This window comes from Pristis pectinata, chromosome 28 (assembly GCF_009764475.1).
Source record: "Pristis pectinata isolate sPriPec2 chromosome 28, sPriPec2.1.pri, whole genome shotgun sequence".
Lineage (NCBI taxonomy): Eukaryota > Metazoa > Chordata > Chondrichthyes > Rhinopristiformes > Pristidae > Pristis > Pristis pectinata.
The window spans coordinates 26,152,978-26,178,199 of record NC_067432.1 but is presented as its reverse complement, the minus strand read 5'-3'; the positions used below and the strand labels follow the sequence as shown (position 1 = coordinate 26,178,199).

General features: G+C 42.2%; 1 protein-coding gene across 8 annotated transcripts in view; it reads right to left on the bottom strand.

Moving 5' to 3' along the window:
• The window catches only part of arnt2 (aryl-hydrocarbon receptor nuclear translocator 2), a 262,293-nt gene that overhangs the window by 21,954 nt on the left and 215,117 nt on the right, over window positions 1-25,222 (bottom strand). For all 8 annotated transcript variants that reach the window (XM_052040356.1, XM_052040351.1, XM_052040353.1 and 5 more), the window contains one exon: window positions 10,477-10,645. In XM_052040356.1, the coding sequence (XP_051896316.1) occupies window positions 10,477-10,645 (169 nt within the window). The remainder of the gene's footprint in view (window positions 1-10,476; window positions 10,646-25,222) is intronic.

The window sequence follows — 25,222 nt, the reverse complement described above, 5'->3', positions numbered from 1 at the left end:
GGTGGGTTGAAGGGCCTGTTCCTGTCCTATATTGCTCTATATTCTAACATTCACCATAGAAGCATAGGATGGTTACAGCACAGGTGGCTATTTAGCCCATCATGTTTACACTGGTCTCTACCAGAGCAACTCTCAAGTTCCATCACCTGGTTTCCTGCTGGAAAATGTTCCTTGCAAATTTTTCTCTGCCATATTTATTCAATTCTCTCTTAAAGGTCACAATGGAACCTGCCTCCACCACACCCGCAGGCAGAGTATTTCAGGAGCAACCACACTGCATAACAAGTTTCTCCTCATGTCACTCTTAATTCACTTTACTTCATACCTGTGACATCTAGTCCATGACCTGTCCACCAATGGGACAGCCTCCCACTATTCGGTCTGTCCAGACCCCTCACCATTTTATATACTTCTATAAAATCTCCTCTCTACCATCTTTTCCCTAAAGAAACAGCCTCGGCCTCCCTAATCTAACCTTGTCACTACAGTCCCTCTTCCCAGCAAGCATTCTCATAAACCTTTCCTGGACCCTCTCTATTGTCTTCACATCCTTCCAACATTGTGGCATCTAGAACTGAACAGAATTGAGGCCAGTCCATTGTTGTATAAAGTCTCAGTGTGATCTCTCTGCTTTTATAATCCATACCTCTATTGATAAAGCCCAAAACTGTGTATGCCTTCCTAACCTGCCCTGTCACTTTCAATGATGTGCATCCATACCCCAGGTCCCCCAGCTCTTGCATCTTATTAGAACAGATTCCTTAACTCTAAATTGCCTCTCTTCATTCTTCCTACATCACCTCACATTTCTCTGCATTAAACTTCTTCTGCTCTACACTTGCCCCTCCCAATAGTCTGCTTACATCCTGCTGTAGTCTATCACTATCTTTTTCCACAGTTTGTAATACTGCCAAGTTTTAAGCTGATCTGGCACAGGTCTCTCCTCCCATCACAATTCCACAGTACAGTTAACAGCCAAGTCAAATTTCTGGGACTAAGACTCCACAGATCCGATTTTGTTATGTGCTTGCCATCAAAGGTAAGTCAAAATTATACTGCATTCTCGATTCACAGTTTAAGTCACGTATTCTTGAACATCAAACCATTTAGTTCTCTAATATCCTCTTGCCTGTTTCACACTTATTTTGACGGCTTCAAAACTGTAGTTAATGGGAGTACTTGTATCCTAGAGTTCCTCCATTGACTTAATGAGATCTAGCACATCTGATATGTGTAACCCCAAAAAGTGAAGTCTTTGCTGGCAGACTGAGAGCAGCACACAGCTTGTAATGATACTCACACCATTGGAAATCTCAGGCTAGAGTGAATTGCCAGAACCCATCAGTGAAATTGGTCTGGTATGGATCCATAAACTGAATCATATAACTTGATCACAACAGGAGAGATAGGAAAAAAAAGGGACTTCACGTGGCAAGGACACATGATTAGAACTAAGATAATTCCTTATTAGTAGGCTTTATTTCCAAGAAAATTATGAAATGTGGCAGAAGAAACTGAGATGAGAGGAGAAGGAAATCTTTAGCACAGCAAATTTCTGTGATCTGGAATGCACTTTGAAAAGGTGGTGGAAGCAGATTCAACAGTAACTTCCAAAATAACATTGGGTCCATATTTGAACCAAAAGAGTACCAAGCTTTGGAGAAAAGATGGGGAATGGAACAAATTGGATAGCCTTCAAGAGAGCTGGTACAATACTGTGGGCAAAATGGCTTCATTGTGTGATGAACAATTCTGTTGCCATTACCACTGGAAGAAATACTGTCTTTGTAAACTCTAAGGAAAAACAGTTGTGAAAATGTAATAATTGCAATTTAAAGATCTTACTGTGATTTACATATTACTCTACTGTTGATTACCTGTAGATACAAGAGACTGCAGATGCTGGAATTTGGAGCAAAGAAACAAACTGCTGGAGGAAACTCAGCAGGTCAAGCAGCATCTGTGGAGGCAAAGGGACGGTCGACGTTTCAGGTTGAGACCCTGCATCAGGACTGATAATGTAGGGGAGAGATAGCCAGTATAAAGAGGTGAGAGGGAGGGGTGAGGCAGGAGCTGGCAAGCAATATGTGGATCCAGGTGAGGAGGGGTCGGTTCCTGCCTCACCTCTCCACCCTCCTGTGAGTTACTACCTGTGCCACCTTTTTTCCTTGGTCTTCCATTCCATCCATACCAGATGATTCATCATGTGGAGGAGATCTCCTGTGCTAAATGGGAGATAGCATGATTTGAGCTGGTGGATGGCAGAGACAGATGCAGTTTTGACCTCTTCCTCATCTGTTGCAGTAAGTCAGCAGCAGGGTTGTGCAGGCTTACATCTCTGAAGCTGCAAAACAAGGAGTCCAAGGAGGGGAGGCCAGCGCATCACGGACACCAGCCTCCCCTTCTTGGACTCTGTCTTTACCTCTCGTCTTGGTGAAGCAGCCAGCATAATCAAAGACCCCACCCACCCGGGACATTCTCTCTTCTCTCCTCTTCTGGGGTAGAAGATACAGGAGCCTGAGGGCACGTACCACCAGACTTAAGGACAGCTTCTACCCCACTGTGATAAGACTATTGAACGGTTCCCTTATACAATGAGATGGACTATGACCTCACGATCGACCTTGTTGTGACCTTGCACCTTATTGCACTGCACTTTCTCTGTAGCTGTGACACTTTACTTTGTACTGTTATTGTTTTTATCTATACTACATCAATGCACTCTGTACTAACCCAATGTAACTGCACTGTGTAATGAATTGACCTGTACGATTAGTTTGTAAGACAAGCTTTTCACTGTACCTTGGTACAAGTGACAATAATAAACCAATATCAATACCAAAAAGATCTGAAGGTATAATGTGGGAGAGGGTAGGTAAGAGGGGAACTGTCTGGGTGCTGCGAGGCAGAAGTGGGGGCAATAGGGGGAAAGAGGGCGTGAGGGGGCGGATTGCATGTAAGCACTGTCACCCTGAATGATCTTTGATCCACAGCTAGTTACTGTCTCCATGGCAACCAACATTTGCTTCTCCAAATCACTGAAGCATAGTAGGGCCCTCTCTGGTCTGCCGTTGCTGTAATCCATTCCATACAATCTTTTCACACAAGAAGATGGCAAGGAGCTGGGGAGGTGGTGGTGTGGGTGGGGAGTTCGGGAGTGGGTGGAGGAAAGCAGGAAGATTAGATGCTGAGGAGCAACCTACCCACTTTTTGGTGAGAGAAGGGGCAAGGTTATTCCAGTAACGACAGAGAAAGAGGAAGAATCTACTGAAATGGATCTGATGGTGTTGTAGCTTTTAAACTTTATGTTCCTGTGGCAATTGCTTGGCTAGCATCTGACAACAGCTCTCAGAGGTGGGAACTGCTTACCGTGAAGGAAATCACAACTGGAGAGACACTAATCACCGCTGCTGTGCTTTAGTCCTCCCAGAGAGTTAGTTGGTTTTATTCTGCTGCAAAACACATTACCCTGAAGGCACTGTAACCTTCCCATTTCCTGCATCAGGAAAGGAAAAAGTCCTGGCATCACACATTGCCCAGCTCTCTTTATTCTCTTTAAAGGTTATAGAATTTTCTGGTGAGTTGTTTAATGATAGACGTGAGGTATTAAAAAGGATCTCACACCTTGGAATCAAAAGGCTGCATTTAAAGCTGAACATTTTTCAGCGTTTTGGTGTCAAGGACTTCCTTCACTTAACATCACAGGGACCAATTAAAATACTAAGGATAATACTGGGAGCAGATCCTATCTGATACATTTCCTCCTCAAATTGCCTTTGAAATCTCCTACATCCAATTTATTTCCATTCCTCATGTCTAACCAATCACATGATAAAATGTCCCTTCTCTTACATGCAGCCATATAAATTATTCTCTCTTCCTGCATCATGGAGTCACAGAGCAAAGAAACAGGCCCTTCAGACCACCACGTCCATGCCAACCATTTTACCTTTCTACACTAATCCCATTTCCCCACATTCAGTCTCTATCCTTCTATGCCTTGCCTAATCAAGTGTCTGTCTAAATTCCATTAAACGTAGAGATTAGATCTGCCTCCATCACCTCCTCTGGCAGTGTGTTCCAGATATCAACCATTTTGTGTGTGAAAAACCTTCCCTCAGATGCTCTTAAAAATTCTTCCCTCTCACCAAAAATCTATGCCCTTCAATTTTTGACACCCCTATAATGGGAAAAAGATTCTGACTATCTACCCTATCTATACTTGTCGTAATTTTATCTACTTCCATTAGGTCATCCCTCAGCCTTCTTCATTCTAGGGAAAATAAGCCGGGCCTATTCAATCTCTCCCCGTAACTAAAGTCCTCCATTCCAGGCAACATCCTGATGAATCTCCTCTGCATCCTCTCCAGCTCAATCACATCCTTCTTATAGTGTGGCGACCAGAATTGCACACAAGTGCGGCCTGACCAGTGTTCTGTAAAGTTGCAACATGACGTCCCAACTCTTATATTCTATGCCTCGAACTATGAAGGCAGACATGCCATGTGCCTTCTCCTCCACCCATCTACCCTGTGTTGCCACTTTCAGGGAACAAATGGACTTCACCCCAAGGACTGTTTATGAACATTCCATAGGACCCTATCATTTACTGTCCATGTCCCATCCTGATTTGGCTTCTCAAAATACATCACCTCACACTTGTTGGGATTTAAACTCTCATCTGCCCACGTTCCACACAATGGTCCAACTGATCTATATCCTGCTGTAGCTTAGACAACCTTCTTCACTATCCACAGCACCATCAATTCCCGTATCATCCACAAACTTACTAATCATACCCCTTACATTCACATGCAAGTCATTCATAAATATCACAAGAACTATTGTGATATATATTATGTTAAAATTGAAATCAGCCCTCCCCCAATTTAGGACCTTAACCTGAGGACCAAACTTATCCCTTTTCATAAATGCCTTGAAATTCACAGAATTATTGTCACTGTTGTCAAAACATTCCCCTACTGACACTTCCACCACCTGCCCAGTTTCATTTCCTGAGATAGGCTGAGAACAGGCTCCTCTCTCGTAGACTACTTACATACTGTCTCAATAAACTAAACAATCAATTCTGACGAAGCTATCAAGTTAATGCACAAGCAATTCTTTAGCTAACTCACTACAGTGCAACACAGCTGTTGAGTACAGAAATATGGACATCTTTTTGTGGTGAGAAAACTCTGTTATATGTCAGCTATCAGCTGTTACCTGGGGTGATGCTGTAAACTGCTTTTGAGGGCTGTGCCTTTAAGCGCCATGTCATCAGCCAGCCGGTCAAGTGACCACCTGTGTCTACTGATGAGACCAGCGCAGTGAGGGATGCGCTGGTGGGACAGAATGTCCAGCTCTATCAGGAGGGTTACCAACAGTTGGCTGAGCAGCACACATTGTGCCTGTTACTCTCAGGCAGCAAGTTGATGTATGCTGGTTTGGACCTTCTTAACCAAAGTTCCTGTGATTAAGTTGTATCTAGCTTGTATGGGTTACGTACATCACACACAGGAAACAGACCCTTCAGCTGACTGAGTCCATGCTGATCATCCATTTACATTTATCCTACATCAGTCATTGGATTTGTAGAAACATAAAAAGGTAGTAAAATTACAACCTGCCGGTAACAATAGGAAATGTACCAGTCAAATTCCTTCAATGATTATTTCCTGGTTTTGTTTAACCATTCACTTTATTTCCTCATCTAGCTGCAGTATAGTTAAAAAGGTATATGAAAACTTAAGCGATTCAAAACAAGTTATTAACTCTGAACAGAAAATACCCCACTCTTGTTGAGAATGTGCTAAACTATAACCAGTTAAATTCATTTTACCCAGCAGTGCTCCCATCTCTCTAACACCTTGAAAGTGAGCTCTGTTTTCTTCCTGAAGCCTGCATTATTTGGCTGGGTCTTTTATATCTAATATTGCTTTGGGTATTGTGTGTGTAGAATATTACTGTGGCTGTATCTGAGCACCGGTGGAAGTGTTACACTATTACAGATGCCACACTGAATCCCATGGGATGATTTTGAAGTTGAACCAGGGTTCTCCTCGGCATTCTGGCCAACTTTTATCCTTTAAACCAGCAACACTACAAATAGATTATTGGGTAAATATCTCAGTGTTTGTGGGAACTTTCTACATTCTAACAGTGACAATGCATCAAAACGACTTCACTGGTTGTAAAGTGTTCTGGGACATCCTGTGGTGATAAAACGTGCTTTCTTGTTTTCTGTCTATTGTTGTGAATTGGTATGCCATGGTTATGTTCGGTCTCTCCTAATTGAGATGCCAACCAGTCAATTCAATACTTTCAACTCCCTCTGAATGAGCTTCACACTGCCATGCTTCTCCTTTTGTACCTCATAAGGTCAGAGTGATACAGCACAGAAACGGGCCCTTCGGCCCAATGTCCATGCCAACCAGGATGCCTACCTGAGCTAGTTCCATTTGTCTGCATTTGCCCCATATCTCTCTAAACCTTTCCTATCCATGTACCTCTCCAAACATCTTTTTAATCGTTGTGATTGTACCTGTCTCTACCACTTTCTCTGGCAGCTTGTTCTATATACCCACCACCTTCTGTGTGAAAAACTTGCCCCTTAGGTTCCCTTTGAATATTTTCCCTCTCAGCTTAAACCCATGCCCTCTAGTTTTAGACTACCCTACCCTGGGAAAAAGACTGACCATTCATCTTCTCTGTGCCCCTCCTGATTCTATAAGCTTCGATAAGGTTACCCATCAGCCTCCTTCGCTCCAGGGCAAACAGTTCCAGCCTATCCAGTCTCTCCTTATCACTCAAGCCCTCTTGTCCCAGCAACAACCCTGTGAACCTTTTTTGCACCACTTTTAGGCTTAATCACATGTGTGTGACCCACTCCATAGGGCAGCCTCTGTTCTGTGCCAATCATCTCTCGCTGACCATCCTGCAGCGTATCCTTGGCTTTCAAGAGGAAGAGATAAGAATTAAATTACAAAGTAAAAGAACAAGTTACTGGAGAGAATTCTGAGGGACAAGATCCACCACCACTCGGATAGTCAAGGCCTGATCAGGAAGAGTCAGCATGGTTTTGTGCATGGGAGGTCACCTATGACGAATCTTTTGGAGTTTTTGTTTGTAGAGGTAACTAAGGGGATAGATGAAGGTAGGGCAGTTCATGTTGTCTATATGGACTTTAGTAAGGCCTTTGACAAAGTCCTGTATGGCAGACTGATCTGGAAGTTTATGTAGGATTCAGGGAAAGCTAGCGAGGTGGATTCAGGATTAGCTCGATGACAGGAAGCAGAGGGTGATGGTTGAAGGTTGCTTCACCAACTGGAGGCCTGTGACTAGTGGGGTGCCCCAGGGGTCAGTGTTGGGACCTCATATTCATTATTCATGTAAATGATTTGGATATGAATGCACATGGCACGATTAGCAAGTTTGCTGATGATACTAAGTTAGGGGGCCTTGTTGATAGTGAAGCAGGTTACAATGAATTGCAAAGAGATCTTGATCAGTTAGGGAGATGGGCTGAGGAATGGCAAATGGATTTCAACTTAGGTAAGTGTGAGGTGATGAATTTTGGACAGTCAAACATACAGTGAATAGCAGGGCACTGACGAGTGTTGTAGAACAGAGGGACCTGGGAGTACATGTCCACAGTTCGCTCAAAGTGGCTGCGCAATTTGATAGGGTGGTGAAGGCGGCATTTAGCGCGCTGGCCTTCATCAGTCAGGGCATCGAGTTTAGGAGTAGGGACATTATGTTGCAGTTATACAAGTCGTTGGTGAGGCAGCACTTGGAGTATTGTCTATGGTTTTGGTCACCCTGTTATAGGAAAGACATTGTCAAGATGGAGAGAGTGCAGAAGAGATTAACGAGGACGCTACCTGGACTGGAGGACCTGAGGTATAGGGAGAGGTTGGCCATACTGGATCTTTATTCTTTGGAGTGTAGGAGAATGAGGGGTGACCTTATAGAAGTTTATAAAATCATGAGGGGTATGGATAAGGTGGACAGTCATAGTCTTTTCCCCATGGTTGGGGAATCCAAAACTAGAGGGCACAGATACAAGATAAGAAGGAGAGATTTAAGAGAGACCTGAAAGGTTACTTATTTACATAGAGGGTAGTGAGTAACTGGAATGAGCTGCCAGAGAAAGTGAACGAGGCAGGTACCATGGCAGCATTTAAGAGGCATTTGGATAGGTACATGAGGGGAGGGGCTTGGAAAGTTATGGGCTGAACACAGGCAACTGGGACTAGCAGGGAGGATGCTGTGGTCGGCATGGACCAGTTGGGCTGAAGGGCCTGTTTCCATGCTGTATTACTCTATGACAACAATCCTATGACAACAACTTTTTAGGTTCAGGCAGAGAGCAGTAGGTGGAGTTATAGTAACCGAGAAAGGGTGTGAGGAAATGGTTCACAATACTGAGAAAGTTGCATACAAGGAGAAAAATAGAAAAGATGAAGGAGTGGGAGACAGTTGCAGATCTCTGTTCAGAGGGAAAAAATACTGGTGAATATCTGTATAATGTGATAATACAAAGTGTTTTCCATGGGTTAACACTGCACGTGACATGTACACATTGTATCCTCAGACTAATAGGAAATCAGCGGGTTTCAAACTAGCTGAAGTGTTGGTTTACTTTCAATGATGACCATAAGTTAACCAGTAGCAGTAACACATGTAATAGCCCTGAATTTATAAAAAAGCAAAACAATAAAGAAAAAAAATTTGCTAAAATGTGTTTTCAGCCTGCAATTGACTCACTGATTAAAAGAAAACATGTTGGTCCTTTCCTGCATGCTATTTGTTTTTGGTTCTATGATGACTGACAGAAAGGGTAAATGATGGCAGGTTTTCTGAAGGCATTGGTCTTTGAACACTCCTCCCAAGACCCTATTTGCCAGGCTATAAATTCCACTATATTATTGAAGCAGATCTCTAATTTGACTGCTTACCTTAAATGGATGATTTGGCAAGTATGCACAACTTCAAGTAACATGTTGAGACAACACAATGCTATGTCACAGTGCAGCAGGATACAATATCACTTCCCTCCTAGCAAATTCCAGATGTCAGGCACATTCACACCAAGCAACAAACTGGCACTTTCAAACTAGGAGGGAACAGCTGGCCTGGGAGCAGAGCTGCTTGGCAACTGAAAGCAACACGTGGATGCTAAGAAATGTTTGAGCTATAACTTAATGGGGCAGGCAAGGAAAATACTTTATGTAACTCAAGCTTCAGATTACATACATTTGACAATTCAAAGTTAAAATAAAATTTCCATCTATTTAATGTAATAATGATTTCTCTGGAAAACCAACGATAATATATTAACACATAAATCACAATTATTTTTATAATGTCAAAATTCAAAAAATGGAAAACCACAAAACTTCCCATTGCCTTTGAACCCAACATTAAAGCAATTCATGCTCAGCAAAATGCACAACAATTAGAATTCACCCTTCAGAATAAATTGGAGAAAGCAGCAACTTCCCCAAAATAGTTCCTATAAGTTCTGGTAAATGGTAGATGGTCACTGATGAAGACACAACAAATCATGAGAGAATGAACAGCACTCTTACTTTAAACTATCACCAGCCAGGAACCAGCATGAACCAAATGACAGAAAAGCAAAATGGTGGGGAAACTCTGCCTCCCGCATTTTTCATGCTGATGATAGGCATCCTCATGAGACATTTTTCAATAATTTTTCCATTTGATTTTCCCTTTGTTTTTGAGGAGACTGCGCAGAATCTGACACACCAGGCCTCTTCATGAAAGTCTTATCCAATTAGTCCCAGTCCCTGTTCTAATCCCACAGCAGCACATTTTTGCTTCTCATCACAATTTCATGCAGCACATTCCAAAACTCTGGAATAACAGGGATACTTATGCACTTGGGATGAACATAATTGTGCTGTTGGTCCAGGGTTCAACATTAATCAGCTGGGACGTCACATTAATAACTTTGGTGTGATAGAACATCATTTCTAGCAGGATCAACAACAGTAAACACTTAAAGATGATGTGTAAACCCAAGAGGTCATTTTTACTTTTAATCCCCATAGGTGCCACACACTGGTAGAATTTCTCAGCAGTGATCACAGTAATCAAAAAGCAACTTGAGAACAGTCATAATAATGAATATAAAAAGAGAAGCAAAGTGAGAGAGAAAAAAAACAAATTAGAGTTTTGGGGATTGGGATTGCTCATCATGTGAGCAACAGTATTAGAACATAAGAAATAGGAGCAGAAGTAGGTCATTGGGCCCTTTGGCTCTGCTCTGCCATCATCAAGATCACAGTTGATTAATCTTTACAATTTTTCCAACACTATCCACATTAGGATGGAGGTTCTTGCATCTCTGTTCCCAATTTTTGATCCAAGTCTAATCTTAAGCATTATCTGGTAAAGTCGTTGACTGAAAAATCACACTGGTCATAATTAGTTTGCATTTCTACTCACCAAAACTAGTGGATCGATTTGCCAGACTGGTATAAGAAGGTCCTCCAGGTGAAGACGTAGACACAGGACTGGAGAGGGGACTGAAAGTAGCTGGGTCTGCAGGAAAACTATGACTTGATCCCATGGCGAAAGGTGGTGACTGTCCCTTACTGGATTGGGAGGCCACTTGCTGAAAAAGGAGATAATGTCATTTTAAAAATTGCAATTAAAGCCCTCAAAAACATAAATGTACAGAACATTTAAGTGGTAAGCATCTTTAAATGTAATACCAGGAACATGAAGTAAAATGTGAACTCAACATAATGCAGTTCTGGGTCATTCGTAAGATCAAAATAATGTAGGTAGCAAATAAGCAAATGCAAAAATGAACCAGAGATTATTTTCTAATTTTAAAATGATCTTTCCAATGTTTAGTACAAATCTGAACCTGGGTGGTGAAGCCACAACTCTTTTAAGAACGTCAACCTTACATGGTAATAGGACAGTCCTTTTGTTATGGCTGTACAAACAGTTTTAGTTATTCCCGGGTGCTGGTGGGGATATTGCACTTTTTCCAGGAAGGCATTCAGAATATCCTTGACCTGTTGTGACAGATCTCAGAATAGAGTGTTACATCTTTAAGTGATGTGAGCAGTACCAGCCATAACACATAACCTTTTTTGACCTCACTGGAGCCTTGGACTCCATCGATCAACAAGTTTTGTGGATTACCTCCTCAAATTTCATGGAACATAGAACAGTACAGCACAGGAACAAGCTCTTCAGCCCACCGTATCTACACCAACCATGATGTCCTAAACTAATCTCATCTACCTGCACATGGTCTACATCCCTCTATTCCCTGCCTGTTCATACATTTGTCAAAAAACCTCTTAAATGTTGCTATCATATCTGTTTTTGCCACCTCCCTGGCAGTGTGCTCCAGGCACCTATCACTGTCTGTGTAAAAAAACCTTGCCCCGCAAGTCTCCTTTAAACTTTCCTCTCTCACTTAAACTTCCAACCTGGGAAAAAGCTTCCAACTGTCTACCCTATCTGTGCCTTTATAATTTTATACACTTCTATACTGTTGTTCCTCAGCTTCCGACACTCCACAGAAAACAATCCAAGTTTGTCCAACCTCTCCTAATGGGCCGTCTCCGGGTTACGAATGCCCGACTTATGGACACCCCTATGTACCAAACGAGCTCCCGTAACATTATTAAATTCAGAAGTCCTACGTACGTATTTACATTTGTTCCTACGAATGGCAGAACTAGTTTCCTCTCTCCACTTTAGGTAATTGTTCTTTCTCATCAGTTTTACGTGCTTTTGATGCCATTCATTACAATACTATGGAGGTATCATTACGATATTGAGTGATTTTGTGTATTTTCTGACTTATGGACAAAATCAACTTAAGAACTTCTGTGAAAACAGAACACATTCATAACCCGGGGACAGCTGTATAGCTAATACACTCCAATCCAGGCAACATCCTGGTAAACCCCTTCTGCATCCTCTCCACAGCCTTCCTATAGTGTGGCAACCAAAACTGCACACAATACTCTAAATGTGACCTAACTGAAGTTTTATGCAGCTGCAACATGACCTCCCAACTTTTATACTCAGAGCCCTGATCGACGAAGGTAAGCATGCCGTACACCTTCTTTACCATCCAATCCACTTTTATTGCCACTTTCAGGGAGCTATGGACTTGCACCCTAAGATCCCTCTGTACATCAATGCTCCTAAGAGTTCTACCATTTATTGTATACTTTCCTCTTGCAATTTGACCTACCAAAGAGAATCACCTTTCACTTGTCTGGATTAAACTCCATCTTGTCAATCATCAAAATATAAAAGGAACTTTGAAAAATTTGCAGATTTTGTTAAACTCTGAAGAGACATTGTTGAAATAGTTCTTAGCTTGCCCTAAAGTCTGTAGGCCCAGAACAAATTAGATCATGTTCTTCCTCGTCTGTAAAGCAAGAGGGAAGAGAGATGAACAACGTCAGCATTTTGATGGCTGCAGGTATACAAAGAACCACCTTACATCACCCACAGAAGACTCTGCTTTATTCTGAGGTGTCAATCTGTTTCGGATAACTGCACCAATGAAGTTTAAAATAAACATGCCGGAAACACTCATCAGATCAGGCCGCAGGTAACGGCAAGATAAACAGAGGTAATGTTTCAGGTTGATGATCCTTTGTCAAAACTGGGAAAGAGAAAACAAGTTTTGGGTTGCAGAGAGGATGGGGTAGGATGGATAGGACAAAGGGAACATCTCTGATTAGGTGAGCCAGGGTTGCCGGGGGATAAGCCACAAATGAGGTCATCCAGTAGGGAGGTTACTGAGAATGGTTACTGAGCAAGGGAAAACATGAATATAGGGATATAAAAGCTCTGAAATGAGGGCAATTAGAGAGAGTGAACGCAACCAAAAGAATGTAATAGCTGCAAAATGCAGAGCTGTAGGAAATGCCTGGCAAGTCAGATGGTTCTAATGGAGACAGAAAAATGTATTGAATATTACAGATGATGGAAAAGGAAGAGATTGAAGGGCAGGTGATGCATCTGCAATCAGCGCGTTGAGAAGACCTGCAGCAGAACTGGTTAATTCTGAGAGAAACAGAAAATGAGTTATCCCAAGTTGGAGAATATTATACTGAGTCCAAAAGGCTACAGCTAACCCAAATGGAAGTTGAGTTGCTGTTCCTCAAACTTACATTAGGACTTGCTATAACACTGCAGAGGTCACAGACAGATAGGTTAGAGGAAAGGTGGGATGAAGAATTAAACTGTCAGACAACAGCTCAGGGTTGTCCCAGTGGACCGACTGCAGTTGCTCTGTAAGGTGTTCACCCCGTCTTTGGTTTCTCCACTGGCGAGGAGACTACATTTTGAACATGGAATGTAGTATGCTAGGTTGGAAGAGGTGCAAGTGAGTCACTGCTTCACTTGGAAAGACTGTTTGGGACTTTGAATGATGGGAAGGGAAAATATAAAAGAGCAGATAAAAGAACATCTGCTGTGGTTACATTGGAAAATGTCGCAAGAAGGTGGGTGGTTGGTGGAGATGGAAGAGCGGACCAAGGATTCAGAAAGGGAAAGGTCCCTTCACAATGCTGGAAGGGGAGTGGAGAGGAAGAGGTGTCAGATATTGGATTCTCAGAGTTGGCAGAAATTGCAAAGGATGATCCTTTGAATGCAGAGTCTGGTGGGGTGGAAAGTGAGTACCAGGAGTCTCTATCCTTGCTCTGTCCAGGAGGTGAGGGTTAGTGAGAGCAGAGGTGGGATAAATATGAGATTCCATCAAGTGTTCTGTCAACCATGGTAGAGGGGAAGCTTCGGTTCAGGAAGAAAGGAGACAATCTCAGAGGCACAATACATTGCCCCAAAGTGGTTCACAGTCAGTGGTTCTCCTTGAAGAGTAGTCACTTTGCAGCAGAGAAAATCAGCAGCCAATTTATGCACAGCAGGTTCCCATGAACAGCAACATGATAATGATCAGGCAGTTGTGATGTTTAATGACCGATATATATTGCCCACAACACTAGGGATAAATCCACTGCACTTCTTCAAAATAGTTTCTTGCTATCTTTCATGTTCACCCTGAGAGAGCCAGAGTTTTACACTTGATCAGAGAATTCGCGCTTTGAAGAGCTGAATATACTCTGCTGCAATGGAATGTCGGCCTAGATATTTTGTACTCAGCCATTTGGGAATGGGAACTGAACTCATGACTTGCTCTCTCAGAGATGGAGTACTACCACATGAACCAGTATTGACCCTAATGTTAACCTGGTGTGTTTCCACTTGGTGGGACTGATATCAATAACGAGGAAAAAAAACTTATTCAGAGTCAGTCAGTCTAAAGTCTGTGGAAGAAACTCAGTTGGGAATTAAAATCTATCAGTTACGTTTTTCCAGCCCGGATGTGATCCATAAGGAAATAAACTGGGATGTGAACTTTCCTTCTGCTGTGGTTTTGTTGATACAGGAAGCTCCATAACAAAAGTTTGAAAAAAATCCAGAATGACCACTTTGTTGAGTCATGTATGTTCTGCACAATACACAGGTTTCTTAATTTGTCTTTGGCCTCATCTTACCATGATGCTGAAAGGCAGAGTATCCATCTCTGGATGGCAATGGACATGAGATCCACGAGCTGGAACCACATATGTCACTGACTGTAAGAACCCAGCTATGATAAACCCTGGATTTTTCAAAACTGGTACTATCTTGCTTAATATCCTCTGCACCTTCCCAAGTGCTATCACATCTTTCTTGTACAGCAGTGACCAGAACTGTACATACTAGTACTGTGGCTTAATTAGCATTTTGTACATTAGCATGACCTGCCTACTCTTGTACTCCACACCTTGGCCAATAAAGGCAAGCATCTCACTAGTCCTAATTTAATCCTGTCTTCTACAGCCTTATCTAGCCTCCCTGAATGCATTCCCTCATGCTTCTTTGGAATCCATTTGCCATGTCCATCTAACCAGTCTGTTGATCTCTTCCTACTGCATAGAACTTTCTTCCTCACTATCAACCACACAGCCAATTGTGGCTTTGTCTGCATGTTTCTTTATCACAGCCCATTTAAATTCAAATCATTGAAATAGACCACAAAAAGTGAAGGGCCTTTTCCTGATCCCCATAGAATTACATCCAAATAGTCCTCCAGTCCACCATTAGCCTTTGCTCTTTAATCCAGCAGGTCACTCTCCCTTAGATCCTATGGATTTTTGCTTCCTTAAATAGATTGCCATCTGGGACTTTTTTTTATTATCAAATGCCTTTCTAAAATCCATGTAGATTATGTTCAATGTTTTACCCAATGTTGTCAAAAAAAATCAAGTAAGATACAAATGGTCCTTAAATTCAAAATAAAAACAGAAAATCCTAGAAATACTAAGCAGGTCAGGCAGGATCTGCAGAGAGAGAAATAGAATTAGCATTCTTGGTCAATGACCTTTCTTCAGAACAAATCCACATTGATTGTCCTTGGTTAACCTGTGCCTCTCAAAGTGCTAGAATTATAGAGTCAAGTAGCAATGAAACAGAACCTTCCGCCATCAAATACCTCCCTATACTATTCCTACTTTCCAGATGTGGCCACAGCATCTCAAGTACTCATCTAAATATTTCTCAAATACTGTGAGAGTAACTGCCTCCACTGCCCCAGAGGCAGTTTGTTCCAGATTTTAACCACCCTCCAGGTGAAAAAATTCTTCCCCAAATCTCCTCTAAATCTGCAACCCTTACCTTAACCCTATACACTCTGGTTTTATACACCTCTGCTAAGGGCAAAAGTTCCTCACTATCTACCCAATCTACACCCATCATAATTTTGTATATATCAATAGATCCCCCCTTCAGCCTGCTCCACTTCAAGAAAACAAACCCAGCCTTTCCAGTCTCTCATATAACTGAAAAACTCCATCCCAGAAAACATCCTGGTGAATCTCCTCTAAACCCACTCCAATGTAATCATGTCCTTTTAATAGTGTGGTGACCAGAACCATAGAGTACTCCACTAAAGCCTATGTTTTATGAAGCTGCACTATAAGCTCCCTACTCATATTCTATCCCCCGACTAATGAAGGCAAGGATTATGTACCCTTCTTAACCACTTAGTTGGCGACCCCTTATCTTTAAACAGTGAATCTGATTTTTTAAACAGTGAATCTGCCACGAGAGGAAACATCCTCTCCACATCCACCCATTCATACCACTTCAGATCTTTTCATTTCAATCGAATCCACTCTGACTCTTCTAATCTCCAGCCTGTCTAACTTTTTCTCATAATTCAACCCATCCATTCCAAATATTAGTCTAGTCTACCTTCTCTGAGCTGCTTCCAATGCAATAACATCCTTCCTTAAATAAGGAGACTAATACTGTACCCAATTCTCTGAATGTGGTCTCACCAATGCCCCCTCTAACTGCAGCACAAGCTCCAGTATTTTGTATTCAATTCCCTTCGCAATCAATAATACTATTCCAATAGCTTTTCTAATTACTTGCTGTCCCAATATATCAGCCTTTTGCAAACCATGCATTAGGACACCCCGATCCCTCTACTCCTCAGAGCTTTGCAATTCACCTTTCTAGATAATATGCTTCACTTTTACTTTTCCAGCCAAAATATACTATTTCACATTGAGGGAGATTTTAATCTACATATAGAATGGAAAAATCAGATGGGCAAAGGATGCCCATAGAGTTTGGGGATGCTTTCTTAGAACAGGAGATCATCAGAGAATAGGCTATACTAGACCTGGTGTTACACAATGAGATGGGGTTAATTAGTGAAAGAAGCAGCAGTCATCATATGATTGAACTTTACCTTCACTTTGATGGAGAGAAAAATAGGCCCATGACTAATATTTTGTACAAAATAAGGGCAATTATGAGGGCATGAAAGCAGAGCGAGCTGAAGTGAATTAGGTTAAAAGATCAGTCAGTCACATTGCTTCACCATACTGAATGCTGTCATGCTCAGTCTGCATCTCCCACTCATCCAAACAAGCTGAAAGAACCTCAACCTCTTTGGACAGCTGCTTCTGCACCCCTGTCCCTTTACCTGTCTCACTTGGAGTCACACTCCCGTCCCTGATCATGACCTTTGCTTATGGGATGTGAATACCTCCTGGGTCAAAGCATCCAAGTAACTCTTGCCCTTCCCTGTTGCAGAATTGACAGCTGGGCCCCCAGCTCAATGACTCTGAGCAGAAGCTTGTCGAGCCACCTACACTGCAGTAAACATATCCAGAACTACAGCATTGCTGACAAGGACAAAATAAGGGTGATCTGCAATAACTTGGTGGTGAGACTTGGTGTGACAATAGAAAACTTTACAGAATCCCCAAAACCAGAGGGTGGTTGTTTGAACATGGGTGTTCATGGAAAAGTCACAAGAATAGTTCCATTGTCTTAGTTTTCAAATATAATGGAAAATGATGGTTCTATATTGACTTCAAGACTCAAGATACAAATTCAATGCCTACCTGATGTCCTCATGGATGAACTGATTGAGAGAGTGGGGAAAGCAAGTAATCGTAATGTTTTGGACCTAACCAAAAGTTATCGGTAGATTGGTAATACAGCATTGGGCACAAGGGATTCTACCAGTACACCACTGTACCATTGGATGATTCAGCTGCAGCTATTTTCCAAATACTTACAGACCAAAGGCTGAGACCATACATCTGACATATGGTAGTAAAATTAGATGAAGTGGTCATCCACAACAAAGTTCACATTGGTATAAGGTAAATGCTGTATAAAACAGGCTGGAATATACAGTAAATCCAGAGGGGAATCAAAAATCAAGCACCAAGGATATACCTGAGAAGCTTGGAGTAGAAGCTTTAAAAAAACCTGGGCCAACCATGTTTTCTGGAATGTGCTACCTGAACTGCCCCTCTTACTGTTACTACAGTAGGAGGAGTTAAACTGGTGGGAGTGTCCCTGGACTCCTCAATCCTGACTCCAGAGTCTAGGAAGTTTCATAGGATCAATCACATGTGGACACGGAAACCTCTTCCTTGTCAAAAGCCTTGCTAAAATCTATGCAGACTACATCAAATACAATGCCATCATTGTCCCATCTTGTTACCTCCTTAAAATATTCAACATAAAAACCATAAGAAATAGGAGAAGGAGTAGGTCATCTGGCTCGTTGAGCCTGCTCAGCCATTCAATAAGATCATGGCTGATCTGGCTGTGGACTCAGCTCCACCTAACTGTCTTTTCCCCATAACCCTTAATTCCCCTACTATGCAAAAATCTATCTAATTGTGTCTTAAATATATTTATTGACGTAGCCCCTACTGCTTCTCTGGGCAGAGAATTCCACAGATTCATCACTCTCTGGGAAAAACAGTTTCTCCTCATCTCCATCCTAAATCTATTCTCCTGAATCTTGAGGGTAATGCCCCTTGTTCTAGTCTCACCTACCAGTGGAAACAACTTTCCTGCCTCTATCTTATCTACCCCTTTCATAATTTTGTATGTTTATATAAGATCCCCTCTCATTCTTCTGAATTCCAGCGAGTATAGTCCCAGGCGACTCACTCTCTCATAGGCTAACCCCCTCATCTCCAGAATCAACCTGGTGAACCTCCCCTGCACTGCCTCCAAAGCCAGTATATCTTTCCTCAAATAAGGAGACCAGAACTGCACGCTGTACTCCAGGTGTGACCTCACCAGTACCTTGTACAGTTGCAGCATAACCTCCTGCTCTCAAAGTCAATCCCTCTAGCAATGAAGGCCAACATTCGATTTACGTTCTTGATAACCACGATTCATGCACAAGCATGCCCAAGTCTCTCTGCACAACAGCATGCTGCAATCTTTCACCATTTAAATAATAATCTGATTTTCTACTTTTCCTTCCAAAGTGGATGACCTCGCATTTACCAACATCGTATTCCATCTGCCAGACTCTTACCCACTCACTTAACCTACCAATATTTTTCTGCAGACTTTCCGCATCTTCTGCACAATTAGCTTTTCCACTTAGTGATCATCAGCAAACTCAGATACATGAAACTCAGTCCCCTCTTCCAAATTGTTAATGTTTATCATGAGCAATTGTGGGCCCAGCACCGATTCCTGCGGCACTCTGTTCTCCACTGATTGCCAACCAGAGAAACACCCACTTACCCCAACTCTCTGCCTGTTATTGGTTAACCAATCCTCTATCCATGCTAATACATTACCCCCAACTCCATGCATCCTTATCTTATGGATAAGTCTTTTATGAGGCTCCATGTCAAACACCTTCTGGAAATCCAAGTATACAACATCCACCTGTTCCCCTCTATCCACAGCACTCATTATATCTTCAAAAAACTCCAGTAAGTTTGTCAAACAGGAACTGACCTTCCTGAATCTATGCTGTGTCTGCCTGATGGAACCACTTCTATCCAGATGTCTCGCTATTTCTTCTTTAATGATAGCTTCAAGCATTTTCCTGACTGCAGACGTTAAGCTAACTGGCCTATAGTTATCCACTTTTTGCCTACATTCTTTTTTAAACAATGGTATGACATTCACTGTCTTCCAACCTGCCAGGATCTGCCCAGAGTCCAGAAAATGTTGGTAACTATCACAACTGTGTCTACTATAACTTCCGCCATTTCTTTCAGTACCCTGGGATGCATCCCATCAGGACCAGGGGACCCATCTACCTTTAGGCCCACAAGTTTGCTCATCACTAGCTCTTTAGTGATGGTGATTGTATCAAGGTCCTCAACTCCCATCACATCCATAACATTTCTCTTTGACATGTTAGGTGCGTCCTCCACCATGAAGACCAACAAAAAATAGTTGTTCAAAGCCTCAGCCATTTCCACATTACCCAATATTAATTCCCCCCTCCTCATCTTCTAAGGGACCTACGTTCAATTTAGCCACCCTTTTCCACATTATATAATTATAAAAACTTTTACTATCGGTTTTTATATTTTGTGCTAATTTACTTTCATAATCTATCTTCCCTTTCCTTATTGCTTGCTTAGTGGCTCTTTGTTGCTTTTTAAAGTTTTCCCAATCTTCCAGTTTCCCACTATTCTTGCCGACTTTGTATACATGAGCTTTGTTCCGTTCTTACATGCATCAGGTATTTCTTGGTTTATTGTCTGTGCTATTATTCAGTGGCCTATAGACAACTCCCACCAGTGGTTTCTTCTTTTTACTGTTCCTAATCTCTACGCAGATGGACTCCACATTCTGCTCCTTAGATCTTATATCACCTCTCACTATCACCCTGATCTCATCCTTAAGAGTGCTACCCCACCTCCCTGTCTATCCTTCCGTATTACCTGATACCCTTGGATATTTAAATTCCCAATCATCTCCACCCTGCAACCACGTTTCTGCAATGGTCACTAAATCATGCCCATTTGTACTGTTGTGTGCCTCAAGTTCACTGACCTTGTTTCGAATACTACAGGCATTCAGATAAAGTGCCCTTGTCCTTTTAAAATCATTGTCCTTTTAAAATCTAGTAACCTTTGTGTCCTTTGCATTTGACTTTTCTGTACTCCACTCTTACTTTTCTCTTTTTTAACTTTTGCTTTGGTCTCTGCATTGCTTCCCTCAGTCTTTCTGCATGGATTCCCATCCCCCTGCCATATTATTTTAAACCCTCCCCAACAGCAATAGCAAACATTCCCCTAGGACATTGCTCAGGTGTAGACTGTCCGGTTTGTACTCATCCCACCTCCCCCAGAACTGGTTCCAATGTCCCAAGAATCTGAAACTCTCCTTCCTGCACCACTGATCAAGCCACATATTCATCCTAACTATGCTGCTATTCCTACTCTGACTAATATGTGGCACAGGTAACAATCCTGAGATTACCTTTGAGGTCCTACTCTTTAAGTTATATCCTAGCTCCCTAAATTCAGCTTGTAGGACCTCATCCCGCTTTTTTCCTACATCGTTAGTACCTACATGCAGCATGACAACTGGCTGTTCACCCTCCCTTTTTAGAATGCCCTGCAGCCGCTCCGAGACATCCCTGACCCTTGCACCTAGGAGGCAAGGCATCAATCGGGAGTCCCGTTTGTGGACGCAGAAGCTCCCGTCTATTCCCCTTACCATGGAATTCCCTACCGCTATAGCTCTGCCACTCTTTTCCTTGCCCAGCTGTGCAGCAGAGCCACTCAGGGTGCCATGATCCTGCTACTGCTGCCTTCCCCTGATGAACCATCTCCCCCAACAGTATCCAAAGCGGTGTATGTTTTGGAGGGAGATGACCGCAGGGGACTCCTGCACTACCTTCCTGCTACTGTTCTGCCTGTTGGTCACCCGTTCCCCATCTTTCCTTAGGCCCTTAAACCACAGTGTGAGCAACTCATTAAACGTGCTGCCCACAACATTCTCAGCATCTCAGATGCTCCAAAGTGAATCCGTGCACAGATCCAGTGCCACTATGCGGTCTGTCGGGAGCTGCAACTGGACACACTTCCTGCACACGTGGTCATCAAGGACTCTGGCAGCCTCCCCAAGTTCCCACATTGCGTAGGAGGAGCATGACGTGGGTCTGAGCTCACCTGCCATGACTAAAAAGTTTTGAGGGAAGAAAAAAGACGAAAAAAACCTACCCTCACCTGACCTTAAGTATTGCTTGCCCTCCTCACTGAAGCCCAGTATTCACCAAAGCCCACACTTAGAAAACCAGCAGCATTTTGACTGGACAACAGCCCTTCCAAAATGGCAACTCCACTTGATGCTAATTTCTTGTTATTGGCTGCTGATAATTTAGCTAATTAGCCAATCACCTATTAACTAACAATTAGCTTATTTACCTCTTTAAAATTCCTGAAAGGGAAACTCTCAAGCAAGTGATGAGACTCACCTCCCTTCAATTCTCCTGCTCTCACTTCAAGTCCCAACTCCTGTAAGTGAGTTGGTTAATCAGGTATGATATTCCCTATAGCAAATCCATGGTGACAATTTTTGATTAGTCTGTGTTTTCTAAATGGATTCCAACAATTTGTCCAGCATCGAAATTAATCTAACTGGGCAGAGGTTACTTACCTTATATCTACCTCCCCTTTTAAACTCTGGTACAACTTTAGCAGCGCTCCAGTCCTCTAGTTGTTGTCAGAGCCTCTGCAATTTTACCAGTTGAATATTTTAAGAGCTTGGGGTACATTTCATTTAGGCCTGATGATTTATCCACTGTCAGAGATGATAAATCCCTTACTACTTTCTCTTTTACTATGTTTACCTCTCTGATATTTCACACTCATTCACATTATTCTCCTGTCTTTGTGAAGATAGTTATAAAATATTTATCAGCAATCTTACTCACATCCTCCACCCACACACAGGGGTCAACTTGGGTCATTTCTTTCCTTGTTCATCCTCTGCTCCTTGGGTATTTAAAATCCAAATATGCTTACCTTTGATTTTATTTGCCAATATTTTTTCAAACTCTCTCTTGCTTTCCTAATTTCCTCATTCCCAAACTTTCTATTCTCTTTGAGACATTCTGTTGCATTAAGCTCTCCATGACATCCTTCTCTTTATTCCTTATCCTAAAACACTGCCATCCAGGTATCTCCACCTGGAGTAGCATTGCCATCAATGATTCCTGGAGATCACTATTGACTAGAGGCACAACTGTCTCAATCATGAGAATGTAGCTAGAGCTACAGGTGAGAGGTTAGGGAACCTTGTGGTGGGTAATTTGTATCTGGGCAGCCCAAAACCTTTTCACTATGAGGCGCAAGACACAAGCTCGATGGAATATTCTTCACGCTGCCTGAGTGCAACTCCAGCAGAGCCCAAGAAACTTGATACCATCCAGGACAAAGCAGCTTGCTTGATGGGTATTCCATCAACCTTCCCAAACATTCATTCCTCCCACCTCTGGCACATAAAAGGGGATAGTATTTACAAAATACACTGCAGATACTTTCCCAGGCAATTCTTACAAGCACTTCCCAAACCCATGCCTCTACCACCAAGGAGGACAAAGACAGCAGGTGCACAGGAACACTAATCTCTGCACGTTCCCCTTCAAACTGCACACCTTCCTGACTTGGAAATATATTAAGTGTTTTTCATTGTCATTGGGTCTGAAACACCCCTTCACCACCCCTCCAACCCCCACCCCCACCAACCCTCCCCACCACACCCCTAACAGCACTGTAACAGCATCAGAAGAGATGCAGCAGTTCAATAAGGCAGCTCATTGTCATTTTCTTCAGTGCAACCAACACTGGCTGTGCTGCTGATGCCACACAGTGAAATATGAACAAATAATTTAAAAAATGCAAGAACTAGGTGACTGAGCTTTTTCCACCGCAACAAGCTAAGCACAGAATAATCTGTTCAACGCTCAGCTCTCTGCATTCAAAACTAACTGAAACCTCCTCACATCAGCAAGTGATCCATCTGTGGAACAGGTTCCTTTGGGAAATAGTACAAGTAGTTAGTATTGATTCATTCAAATGTCTCGTTGGGAGATTTCTTTCAGGAACTAACATTTTGAGATTTCGTACATAATTAATCTGGTTAATTTGGTGGGCTTGGCCCATGATTCCCAAAGCCTTCCACAACCAGTTATTTTCCTTGCCTAACTGCCTACAGTAGATGAATTGAAGGAGATCAATTGAATCATTGAGAGTTATGGCATCAACAGAAGGCCATTCGGGTCATTGTATCTACACCATCAGGAAAAACATTTATCCAGGTTATCCCCTTGTACATTATGTCTCCTCAATTACTCAACCAGGTTATTTTAAATCTGAAAGTGGGTCTCTTCCTCTATCACCACTTTTGTGCAGAGAGTTCTAGTCCATCACTCGAGGCAGAAAAAACAGTTTCTTCAATTCCTACTAATCCTTCCACCAATTAACATAAATCTATGTCTCTGGTTATTGACCCCTCTGCTTCAGGAAGTAGGTCCTTCCTGTTCACTCTGTCTAGGCTTTCTCTACATAATTTTGTACAGTTCAAGTAAATCTCCCCTCAGTCTTTGTTCAAGAGAAAACAAAGACAGCCAGTAAATCTCTTCTTGTAGCTAAAGTTTTCTGGCCCTGCAACAACCTCATAAATCTCATGTGCACCCTCTCTTGCACTATCATATTCTTGATTGTCATAATTAACCAAGAACATTATTGAATCACACAATCACCAGAATAGTGAAAGCAAACAAGATGAACCATTTGTTCTGATGTTTTGCAAGGAAAACAGATCAGTAATCTCTGAGTGTTGAATAGAATTATTCCCTAATCTCCCCTTCTTGCATTTGAGGACATAAATTATTTTGTTTCTGACTGTGCCTGGGCCTGTAAAGCAACAATCCCAACAGTTAAGTCCCCTCAAAGAATCTCTATGAGTAATGCCTGATGAGTGGATTTTATAGGTCACGTACTGTGCAAGTGTTTCCACACAGCAGATCCATGTTACCAAAGCTTCAGTGATATTTTAGAAAAAGCACACAAGATTTATTTCTGAATGTTACAAAATGAATTTTATCACAGGTGCACTTGCACACAAGGTGTCAAATTTATTTGTCTGCTTCTGGTTTTCTTTCCTTGTTTGAAGACTTTAACCATGTGAATTGGGCAAGACCCTAGACATCAGCCAGCCTCCACTACCTCATAAGAATGTCATTGTTTAAACATGAATTCAGGCTCTACACACTGTCAGCCTTGCCACTGTAAGGGCCACTGCAGTCAACTTCGAGTAATGCAGTTGCAACCAGAAAGCTTAGTTGTTTCTTTTCCATTATCAACCTAAGGTACTGATGCCAATTACAGCACCTTAGGCAATTTGGCAGAGATTAGCGAGTCCTTTGCAAGTTTAGCATTTTCCTGGCCTCAGCAACACAGGTTAAGCCTACCAAACGGGATACAGAGTAAGCAGGAATGTTTTAATTCGCAACATACCTCGGCATATTCTCATCTCGACTTGTTACAATAATTCAAAAGGCTGATGAAAAGGTAGCTTTCCACAGGTAGAGAGATTTCCACATGTACTCCCTCAGCCATGTCTCCATTACAGCTGAAAAAATACTCCATCTGTGTTTCTAGAATGAGAGACTGTAGTGGTTTGAAATCAATAAAGCCTGGTGTTTAACTTAAGAAAAGTGCAGTGCAGCACAGCTTGACCAATGTAAATGGCAGCATATCAACATACTAATCACTAATATCTGCATGGGGATCTCATGCAATATTCCTTCCATTTCAGCAAAATCTCGTTTTATAGCATACTAGTGAAGATTTAT